This window comes from Phyllobates terribilis, unplaced genomic scaffold (genome assembly GCF_046119375.1).
Source record: "Phyllobates terribilis strain yellow unplaced genomic scaffold, ASM4611937v1 Scaffold_12__6_contigs__length_324123572, whole genome shotgun sequence".
Taxonomy (NCBI): Eukaryota; Metazoa; Chordata; class Amphibia; order Anura; family Dendrobatidae; genus Phyllobates; species Phyllobates terribilis.
The window spans coordinates 65,620,211-65,632,859 of record NW_027362772.1 but is presented as its reverse complement, the minus strand read 5'-3'; the positions used below and the strand labels follow the sequence as shown (position 1 = coordinate 65,632,859).

Below are 12,649 nucleotides of genomic sequence, written 5' to 3'. Positions count from 1 at the left end.
CACGTAGGGTGGCACAGATGATCATGGTAAAAGGAGCATCAAGGCCTAGCCGGCACCGGTAAAGAGAAGACTGGAGCTGGAGTAAAGTGGGTATCTTAGGAAACCAGTGGTAGACCGGCAAGAATCTATGGTAGCAAGGACAGGTGAGAGGCTAGTTATGTATGACAATTTATTGGTTTTTAAAATCTTACTAGCCTACACGAATCCAACAAATTGGAAACCAGCCAGCTTCCATTTTGCTTGAAGCGAGCCGTCAAAAATTCAGATTCACTAAAATCAGCAAATTTTGGAAAATTCTAAATGATTTTGATTAGCTAAGAAGCAATTCACTGATCTCTACAAAGCATTCTCTCTGCCGCTCTATACAATATCTATTGGATTGGTGAAGATAGCCACAAGAAGCAAAGAACAACACCATAAACAAGTAGTGATGAGCGAGCACTAAAATGCTCAGGTACTCGTTGCTCGGGTCGAGCACATTGGAATACTCGGGTGCTCGACCCGAGCAACGAGCCCAATATAAGTCTATGGGAAACTCGAGCATTTTTCTGGCGGTCCCCCCCGGCGGTCGGCAGAAGGTCAAAAATTGCCCAAATCTATGGGAACAGTGCTCAATTAAATGTCAGGCAGGCAGAATATATAGGCAGACAGGCAGGCAGGGTATATAGGAGGGTGCATGAAAAACATAGCAGGGCACTTGGAACACACTAGTGCCCTCCGATTTTCATGCACCCGTCTCTTTAAAAAAGCCGCCGGCAATTCATCAGCGGCATACACAGGTACCCGACAATTTAGAACAGAAAGAATAGAGCATCACACATAGATTAGATAGATAGAAACATGTCAGTCACATATATAATAAGGACAGTGACAGTGTTGGTTACTGTACTTGTTATTTAGTGTTAAAATAAAGGATTTATTAAAAAAAACTAATAGTGTTTTTGTCTCTTTAAAAAAGCCGGCCAGCAATTCATCAGCGGCATACATCAGTACCCAACAATTTAGAACAGAAAGAAAAGAGCATCACACATAGATTAGATAGATTGAAACATGTCAGTCACATATATAATAAGTACAGTGACAGTGTTGGTGTCTCCCCTATTTTAATAGCTAGCAAAGGCTAGGCAGACAGCTGGGGGCTGATATTAATAGCCCAGGAAGGGTGCCATGAATATTGGCCCCCTCCTAGGCTAGAAACACCAGCCGTCAGCCGCCCCAGAAATGGCGCATCCATAGGATGTGCCAATTCTGGCACTTAGCCTCGCTCTTCCCACTGCCCTGTAGCGGTGGCAGTGGGGTAATAGGGTTGGGGTTGATGTCAGCTTATAATGCCAGCTGACATCAAGCCCAGGTTAGTAATGGAGAGGCGTCTATAAGACACGCCCATTACTAAACCCATAGTGAAAGTTAAAAAAAACACAAACACCCAGAATAAACTCCTTTAATTGAAATAAAGACACAATTCTTTAATGCTCTAAATTAAACTCTACTTACCGTATCGCCCATTCCAGCTGAAGCCAACGATCTCCTGCAATAAAAGCAAAATAATAAACCAACCCCATCCTTACCTTTCCATGGTTCCCAGGATGGCTGGATCACAGCAGAAAGCTGCCATCCAGCTTGCCATGCCGCAGACACTGAGAAGCTCCTCAGTGAAGCTCCTCAGTGTCTGGCTGTGACGGCATCCAGATGAGCCGAGTTCATGTTCACGCTGGGACAGCATTGAGATGGCAGTCTGGATGGTAGCAGAACGCTGCCATCCAGCTTGTCATCCTTCAGAAACACTGTGGAGTGCAAGCGGAGTGTCTCTGGAGGATGACAAGCTGGATGGCAGCATTCTGGTACCATCCAGCCTGCCATCTCAATGCCGTCCCAGCGTGGGAGAATTCTCCTGCTCAAGCGGTGACATCATTTGCCGGCAGCACATGCGCAGGAGAATTCTCCCACGCTGTCTGTGATGTGCATGAGGTGAGCTGAGTTCATTGGACATGAACTCGGCTCATCTGGATGCTGTCACAGCCAGATATTGAGGAGCTTCTCAGTGTCTGCAGCATGGCAAGCTGGATGGCAGCATTCTGTTGCGATCCAGCCTGTCATGTCAATGTAGCAGAGCTGAAGCTGTCCTGGGAACCATGGAAAGGTAAGGATGAGGTTAGTTTATTATTTTACTTTTATTGCAGGAGATCGTTGGCTTCAGCTGGAATGGGCGATACGGTAAATAGAGTTTAATTTAGAACATTAAAGAATTGTGTCTTTATTTCAATTAAAGGAATTTATTCTGGGTGTTTGTGTTTTTTTTTAACTTTCACTATGGGGTTAGTAATGGGGGTGTATTATAGATGCCTCTCCATTACTAACCTGGGCTTGATGTCAGCTGGCATTATAAGCTGACATCAACCCCAACCCTATTACCCCACTGCCACCACTACAGGGCAGTGGGAAGAGCGAGGCTAAGTGCCAGAATTGGCACATCCTATGGATGCGCCATTTCTGGGGCGGCTGACGGCTGGTGTTTCTAGCCTGGGAGGGAGCCAATATTCATGGCAACCTTCCTGGGCTATTAATATCAGCCCCCAGCTGTCTGCCTAGCCTTTGCTAGCTATTAAAATAGGGGGGACACCACATCATTTTTTTGGGTCCCCGATTTTAATAGCTAGTAAAGCTAGGTATTCAGCTGGGGGCTGATATTAGTAGCCTGGGAAGTTCCATGGGTATTACCCCCTTCCCAGGCTTCAATCATCTGCCCCAGCTGTCTGCTTAACCTCCGCTAGAGACTAAAATTATGGGGAACCCCACGCCAATTTTTTTTTTTATAAATTCTTTTTTTTAACACTAAATGACAAGTACAGTAACCAACACTGTCACTGTACTTCTTATATATGTGACTGACATGTTTCTATCGATCTAATCTATGTGTGATTCTCTATTCTTTCTGTTCTAAATTGTTGGGTACCGGTCTATGCCGCTGCTGAATTTCCGGCTTTTCATATTTCACTGTGAACACTGTTCCCATCGATTTGGGCAATCACTGTAATGCCACAACCACCATGGCTGCGGCATTACAGTGGGTGGCAGACAATCCCTGCATGATTGGTGCTCTAAATAGCGCCAAACATGCAGGACGGGGACCCGAGCTCCCGCCCGAGCATCTCGAAAGTACTCGGCGAGCTCCGAGCATTTCGAGTACTGAGATGCTCGGGCGAGTACCGAGCAGTGGCGAGCATGCTCGCTCATCACTACAGTATAAACAAGTATTGGAGCAGCAGGGAGACTGTGTGACAATTCAAGTCTAGCCGCAGTAAGAAGGAAAGGAAAATCCTTCCCCCAGTCAGATGACCAACAGTAGGACCCCAGCAATCGGACATTTATTTCCAATCAGATGGATAGATGATAAATTTATTTTTGTGGGATAACAACATTAATTATTGAGTGAATGTTACCATTGATAAACACAATTTCAGTTACTTAAAATTACATCTTCCTAATAGTCAATGTTTTCTTTATAAGCAGGAGAATCAAATGTCCACTTCAATATATGAGGTGAGCAATTTGTTATATTATTTGTTATTCTTACTGACCCCTATGTACAATAATGTAACTACTATAATACTGCCCCTATGTACAAGAATATAACTACTATAATACTGCTCCTATATACAAGAATATAACTACTATAATACTACTCCTATGTACAAGAATATAACTACTATAATACTGCTCCTATGTACAAGAATATAACTACTATAATACCGCTCCTATGTACAAGAATATAACTACTATAATACTGCTCCTATGTACAAGAATATAACTACTATAATACTGCCCCCTATGTATAAGAATATAACAACTATAACACTGTCCCCTATGTACAAGAATATAACTACTATAATACTGCTCCTATGTACAAGAATATAACTACTATAATACTGCCCCCTATGTACAAGAATATAACTACTATAACACTGCCCCCTATGTACAAGAATGTAACTACTATAATACTGCTCCTATGTATAAGAATATGAATACTATAATACTGCTCCTATGTACAAGAATATAACTACTATAATACTGCTCCTATGTACAAGAATATAACTACTATAATACTGCCCCTATGTACAAGAATGTAACTACTATAATACTGCTCCTATGTACAAGAATATAACTACTATAATACTGCCCCTATGTACAAGAATATAACTACTATAATACTGCTCCCTATGTACAAGAATATAACTACTATAATACTACCCACTGTGTACAAGAATATAACTACTATAATACTGCCCCCTATGTACAAGAATATAACTACTATAATACTGCCCGTATGTACAAGAATATAGCTACTATAATACTGCCCCCTATGTACAAGAATATAACTACTATAATACTGCCCCCTATGTACAAGAATGTAACTACTATAATACTGCTCCTATGTACAAGAATATAACTACTATAATACTGCTCCTATGTACAAGAATATAAATACTATAATACTGCTCCTATGTACCAGAATATAACTACTATAATACTGCTCCTATGTACAAGAATATACCTACTATAATACTGCCCCTATGTACAAGAATATAACTACTATAACACTGTCCCCTATGTATAAGAATGTAACTACTATAATACTGCTCCTATGTACAAGAATATAAATACTATAATGCTGCTCCTATGTACAAGAATATAACTACTATAATACTGCCCCCTATGTACAAGAACATAACTACTATAATACTGCCCCTATGTACAAGAATGTAACTACTATAATGCTGCTACTATGTACAAGAATATAAATACTATAATACTGCTCCTATGTACAAGAATATAAATACTATAACACTGCTCCTATGTACAAGAATATAACTACTATAATTCTGCTCCCCTATGTACAAGAATATAACTACTATGATACTGCCCCCTATGTACAAGAATATAACTACAATAATACTGCCCCTATGTACAAGAATATAAGTACTATAATACTATTCCTATGTACAAGAATATAACTACTACAATACTGCTCCCTATGTACAAGAATATAACTACTATAATACTGCCCTATGTACAAGAATATAACTACTATAATACTGCCCTATGTACAAGAATATAACTACTATAATACTGCCCCTATGTAAAAGAATATAACTACTATAATACTGCTCCTATGTACAAGAATATAACTACTATAATACTGCCCCTATGTACAAGAATATAACTACTATAATACTGCTCCTATGTATGAGAATATAGCTACTATAATACTGCTCCTATGTATGAGAATATAACTAGTATAATATTGCTCCTATGTATGAGAATATAACTACTATAATACTGCCCTCTATGTACAAGAATATAACTACTATACCACTGCCCCCTATGTACAAGAATGTAACTACTATAATACTACCCCTATGTACAATAATATAACTACTATAATACTGCCCTCTATGTACAGGAATATAACTACTATAATACTGCTCCTTTATACAGAAATAAAACTACTATAATACTGCCCTTGTTTACAAGAATATAACTACTATAATACTGCACCTATATACAGAAATATAACTACTATAATACTGCTCCTATGTACAAGAATATAACTACTATAATAATGCCCCCTATGTACAAGAATATAACTACTATAATACTGCTTCCTATTTACAAGAATATAACTACATTAATACTGCTCCTATGTACAAGAATATAACTACTATAATATTGCTTCTATGTACAGAAATAAAACTACTATAATACTGATCCTATGTACAAGAATATAACTACTATAGTAATGCCCCCTAAGTACAAGAATATAACTACTATAATACTGCCCCCTAAGTACAGGAATGTAACTACAATAATACTGCTCCTATGTACAAGAATATATCTACTATAATACTGCCCCCTATGTACAAGAATATAACTACTATAATACTGCCCTATTTACAAGAATATAAATACTATAATACTGCCCCCTATGTGCAAGAATATGATTACTATAATACTATTCCTATGTACAAGAATATAAATACTACAATACTGCTCCATTTATACAAGAATATAACTACTATAATACTGCCCTATATAAAAGAATATAACTACTATAATACTGCTCCTATGTACAAGAATATAACTAATATAATACTGATCCTATGTACAAGAATATAACTACTATAATACTGATCCTATGTACAAGAATATAACTACTATAATACTGCCCCCTATGTATAAGAATATAACTGCTATAATACTGCCCCCTAAGTACAAGAATATAACTACAATAATACTGCTCCTATGTACGAGAATATATCTACTATAATAATGCCCCCTATGTACAAGAATATAACTACTATAATACTGCCCTATGTACAAGAATATAACTACTATAATACTATTCCTATGAACAAGAATATAACTACTACGATACTGATCCCTATGTACAAGAATATAACTACTATAATACTGCCCTATGTAAAAGAATATAACTACTATAATACTACTCCTATGTACAAGAATATAACTACTATAATACTGATCCTATGTACAACAATATAACTACTATAAGCTGCCCCTATGTATGAGAATATAACTACTATAATACTGCCCTATGTACATGAATATAACTACTATAATACTACCCCTATGTACAAGAATATAACTGCTATAATACTGCCCCCTATGTAAAGAATATAACTACTATAATACTGCCCCCTATGTATAAGAATATAATTACTATAATACTGCCCCTATGTACAAGAATATAACTACAATAATACTGCTCCTATGTACAAGAATATATCTACTATAATAGTGCCCCCTATGTACAAGAATATAACTACTATAATACTGCCCTATGTACAAGAATATAACTACTATAATACTATTCCTATGAACAAGAATATAACTACTACGATACTGCTCCCTATGTACAAGAATATAACTACTATAATACTGCCCTATGTAAAAGAATATAACTACTATAATACTACTCCTATGTACAAGAATATAACTACTATAATACTGATCCTATGTACAACAATATAACTACTATAAGCTGCCCCTATGTATGAGAATATAACTACTATAATACTGCCCTATGTACATGAATATAACTACTATAATACTACCCCTATGTACAAGAATATAACTGCTATAATACTGCCCCCTATGTAAAGAATATAACTACTATAATACTGCCCCCTATGTATAAGAATATAATTACTATAATACTGCCCCTATGTACAAGAATATAACTACTATAATACTGGTCCTATGTACAAGAATATAACTACTATAATACTGCCTCCTATGTACAAGAATATAACGACTATAATATTGCCCCCTATGTACAAGAATATAACTACTATAATAATGCCCCCTATGTATAAGAATTTAACTACTATAATACTGCCCCCTAAGTACAAGAATGTAACTACAATAATACTGCTCCTATGTACAAGAATATATGTACTATAATACTGCCCCCTATGTGCAAGAATATAACTACTATAATACTGCCCCCTAAGTACAAGAATATAACTACTATAATACTGCCCCCTATGTACAAGAATATGACTACTATAATACTACCCTATGTACAAGAATATAACTACTATAATACTATTCCTATGTACAAGAGTATAACTACTACGATACTGCTCCCTATGTACAAGAATATAACTACTATAATACTGCCCTATGTAAAAGAATATAACTACTATAATACTGCTCCTATGTACAAGAATATAACTACTATAATACTGATCCTATGTACAAGAATATAACTACTATAAACTGCCCCTATGTATGAGAATATAACTACTATAATACTGCCCTATGTACAAAAATATAACTACTATAATACTACCCCTATGTACAAGAATATAACTGCTATAATACTGCCCCCTATGTACAAGAATATAACTACTATAATACTGCACCCTAAGTATAAGAATATAATTAATAAAATACTGCCCCTATGTACAAGAATATAACTACTATAATACTGCCCCTATGTACAAGAATATAACTACTATAATACTGCTCCTATGTACAAGAATATAACTACTATAATACTGCCCCCTATGTACAAGAATATAACTACTATAATAGTGCTCCCTATGTAGAAGAATACAACTACTATAATACTGCTCCTATGTAGAAGAATATAACTACTATAATACTGATCCTATGTACAAGAATATAACTACTATAATACTGATCCTATGTACAAGAATATAACTACTATAATACTGCCCCCTATGTATAAGAATATAACTACTATAATACTGCACCCTAAGTACAAGAATATAACTACAATAATACTGCTCCTATGTACAAGAATATATCTGCTATAATAGTGCCCCCTATGTACAAGAATATAACTACTATAATACTGCCCTATGTACAAGAATATAACTACTATAATACTACCCCTATGTACAAGAATATAACTGCTATAATACTGCCCCCTATGTACAAGAATATAACTAGTATAATACTGCCCCTATGTATAAGAATATGATTACTATAATACTGCCCCTATGTACAAGAATATAACTACTATAATACTGTCCCTATGTACAAGAATATAACTACTATAATACTGCTCCTATGTACAAGAATATAACTACTATAATACTGCCCCCTATGTACAAGAATATAACTACTATAATACTGCTCCCTATGTACAAGAATATAACTACTATAATACTGCTCCTATGTACAAGAATATAACTACTATAATACTGCCCCTAAGTACAAGAATATAACTACTATAATACTGCCCCCTATGTACAAGAATATAACTACTATAATACTGCCCCTATGTACAAGAATATAACTACTATAATACTGCTCCTATGTACAAGAATATAACTACTATAATACTGCCTCCTATGTACAAGAATATAACGACTATAATATTGCCCCTATGTACAAGAATATAACTACTATAATAATGCCCCCTATGTATAAGAATTTAACTACTATAATACTGCCCCCTAAGTACAAGAATGTAACTACAATAATACTGCTCCTATGTACAAGAATATATGTACTATAATACTGCTCCCTATGTGCAAGAATATAACTACTATAACACTGCAATATTTACAAGAATATAACTACTATAATACTGCCCCCTATGTACAAGAATATGACTACTATAATACTGCCCTATGTACAAGAATATAACTACTATAATACTATTCCTATGTACAAGAATATAACTACTACGATACTGCTCCCTATGTACAAGAATATAACTACTATAATACTGCCCTATGTAAAAGAATATAACTACTATAATACTGCTCCTATGTACAAGAATATAACTACTATAATACTGATCCTATGTACAAGAATATAACTACTATAAACTGCCCCTATGTATGAGAATATAACTACTATAATACTGCCCTATGTACAAGAATATAACTACTATAATACTACCCCTATGTACAAGAATATAACTGCTATAATACTGCCCCCTATGTACAAGAATATAACTACTATAATACTGCCCCCTAAGTATAAGAATATAATTACTAAAATACTGCCCCTATGTACAAGAATATAACTACTATAATACTGCCCCTATGTACAAGAATATAACTACTATAATACTGCTCCTATGTACAAGAATATAACTACTATAATACTGCCCATTATGTACAAGAATATAACTACTATAATACTGCTCCCTATGTACAAGAATATAACTACTATAATACTGCTCCTATGTACAAGAATATAACTACTATAATACTGATCCTATGTACAAGAATATAACTACTATAATACTGATCCTATGTACAAGAATATAACTACTATAATACTGCCCCCTATGTATAAGAATATAACTACTATAATACTGCACCCTAAGTACAAGAATATAACTACAATAATACTGCTCCTATGTACAAGAATATATCTGCTATAATAGTGCCCCCTATGTACAAGAATATAACTACTATAATACTGCCCTATGTACAAGAATATAACTACTATAATACTACCCCTATGTACAAGAATATAACTGCTATAATACTGCCCCCTATGTACAAGAATATAACTAGTATAATACTGCCCCTATGTATAAGAATATAATTACTATAATACTGCCCCTATGTACAAGAATATAACTACTATAATACTGCCCCTATGTACAAGAATATAACTACTATAATACTGCTCCTATGTACAAGAATATAACTACTATAATACTGATCCTATGTACAAGAATATAACTACTATAAACTGCCCCTATGTATGAGAATATAACTACTATAATACTGCCCTATGTACAAAAATATAACTACTATAATACTACCCCTATGTACAAGAATATAACTGCTATAATACTGCCCCCTATGTACAAGAATATAACTACTATAATACTGCCCCCTAAGTATAAGAATATAATTACTAAAATACTGCCCCTATGTACAAGAATATAACCACTATAATACTGCCCCTATGTACAAGAATATAACTACTATAATACTGATCCTATGTACAAGAATATAACTACTATAATACTGCACCCTAAGTACAAGAATATAACTACAATAATACTGCTCCTATGTACAAGAATATATCTGCTATAATAGTGCCCCTATGTACAAGAATATAACTACTATAATACTGCCCTATGTACAAGAATATAACTACTATAATACTATCCCTATGTCCAAGAATATAACTGCTATAATACTGCCCCCTATGTACAAGAATATAACTAGTATAATACTGCCCCTATGTATAAGAATATAATTACTATAATACTGCCCCTATGTACAAGAATATAACTACTATAATACTGCCCATATGTACAAGAATATAACTACTATAATACTGCTCCTATGTACAAGAATATAACTACTATAATACTGCCCCCTATGTACAAGAATATAACTACTATAATACTGCTCCCTATGTACAAGAATATAACTACTATAATACTGCTCCTATGTACAAGAATATAACTACTATAATACTGCCCCCTAAGTACAAGAATATAACTACTATAATACTGCCCCCTATGTACAAGAATATAACTACTATAATACTGCCCCTATGTACAAGAATATAACTACTATAATACTGCCTCCTATGTACAAGAATATAACGACTATAATATTGCCCCCTATGTACAAGAATATAACTACTATAATAATGCCCCCATTGTATAAGAATTTAACTACTATAATACTGCCCCCTAAGTACAAGAATGTAACTACAATAATACTGCTCCTATGTACAAGAATATATGTACTATAATACTGCTCCCTATGTGCAAGAATATAACTACTATAATACTGCCCTATGTACAAGAATATAACTACTATAATACTATTCCTATGTACAAGAATATAACTACTACGATACTGCTCCCTATGTACAAGAATATAACTACTATAATACTGCCCTATGTAAAAGAATATAACTACTATAATACTGCTCCTATGTACAAGAATATAACTACTATAATACTGATTCTATGTACAAGAATATAACTAGTATAAACTGCCCCTATGTATGAGAATATAACTACTATAATACTGCCCTATGTACAAGAATATAACTACTATAATACTACCCCTATGTACAAGAATATAACTGCTATAATACTGCCCCCTATGTACAAGAATATAACTACTATAATACTGCCCCCTAAGTATAAGAATATAATTACTAAAATACTGCCCCTATGTACAAGAATATAACTACTATAATACTGCCCCTATGTACAAGAATATAACTACTATAATACTGCTCCTATGTACAAGAATATAACTACTATAATACTGCCCCTTATGTACAAGAATATAACTACTATAATACTGCTCCCTATGTACAAGAATATAACTACTATAATACTGCTCCTATGTACAAGAATATAACTACTATAATACTGATCCTATGTACAAGAATATAACTACTATAATACTGATCCTATGTACAAGAATATAACTACTATAATACTGCCCCCTATGTATAAGAATATAACTACTATAATACTGCACCCTAAGTACAAGAATATAACTACAATAATACTGCTCCTATGTACAAGAATATATCTGCTATAATAGTGCCCCCTATGTACAAGAATATAACTACTATAATACTGCCCTATGTACAAGAATATAACTACTATAATACTACCCCTATGTACAAGAATATAACTGCTATAATACTGCCCCCTATGTACAAGAATATAACTAGTATAATACTGCCCCTATGTATAAGAATATAATTACTATAATACTGCCCCTATGTACAAGAATATAACTACTATAATACTGCCCCTATGTACAAGAATATAACTACTATAATACTGCTCCTATGTACAAGAATATAACTACTATAATACTGATCCTATGTACAAGAATATAACTACTATAAACTGCCCCTATGTATGAGAATATAACTACTATAATACTGCCCTATGTACAAAAATATAACTACTATAATACTACCCCTATGTACAAGAATATAACTGCTATAATACTGCCCCCTATGTACAAGAATATAACTACTATAATACTGCCCCCTAAGTATAAGAATATAATTACTAAAATACTGCCCCTATGTACAAGAATATAACTACTATAATACTGCCCCTATGTACAAGAATATA

General features: G+C 34.2%; 1 protein-coding gene and 1 long non-coding RNA gene across 3 annotated transcripts in view; one reads left to right on the top strand and one right to left on the bottom strand.

Moving 5' to 3' along the window:
* LOC141172075 (uncharacterized) overlaps positions 1–12,649 on the bottom strand; it is an 89,266-nt gene that overhangs the window by 2,086 nt on the left and 74,531 nt on the right. The window lies entirely within an intron of this gene.
* Positions 1–12,649, top strand: part of LOC141172073 (cell adhesion molecule CEACAM1-like) — a 100,445-nt gene that overhangs the window by 41,974 nt on the left and 45,822 nt on the right. The window contains exon 10 of one of the 2 annotated variants that reach the window (XM_073655900.1): positions 3,511–3,540. In XM_073655900.1, the coding sequence (XP_073512001.1) occupies positions 3,511–3,540 (30 nt within the window). Of the gene's footprint in view, positions 1–3,507; positions 3,541–12,649 lie in introns of both variants that reach the window. The other variant, XM_073655899.1, reaches the window with a different exon arrangement.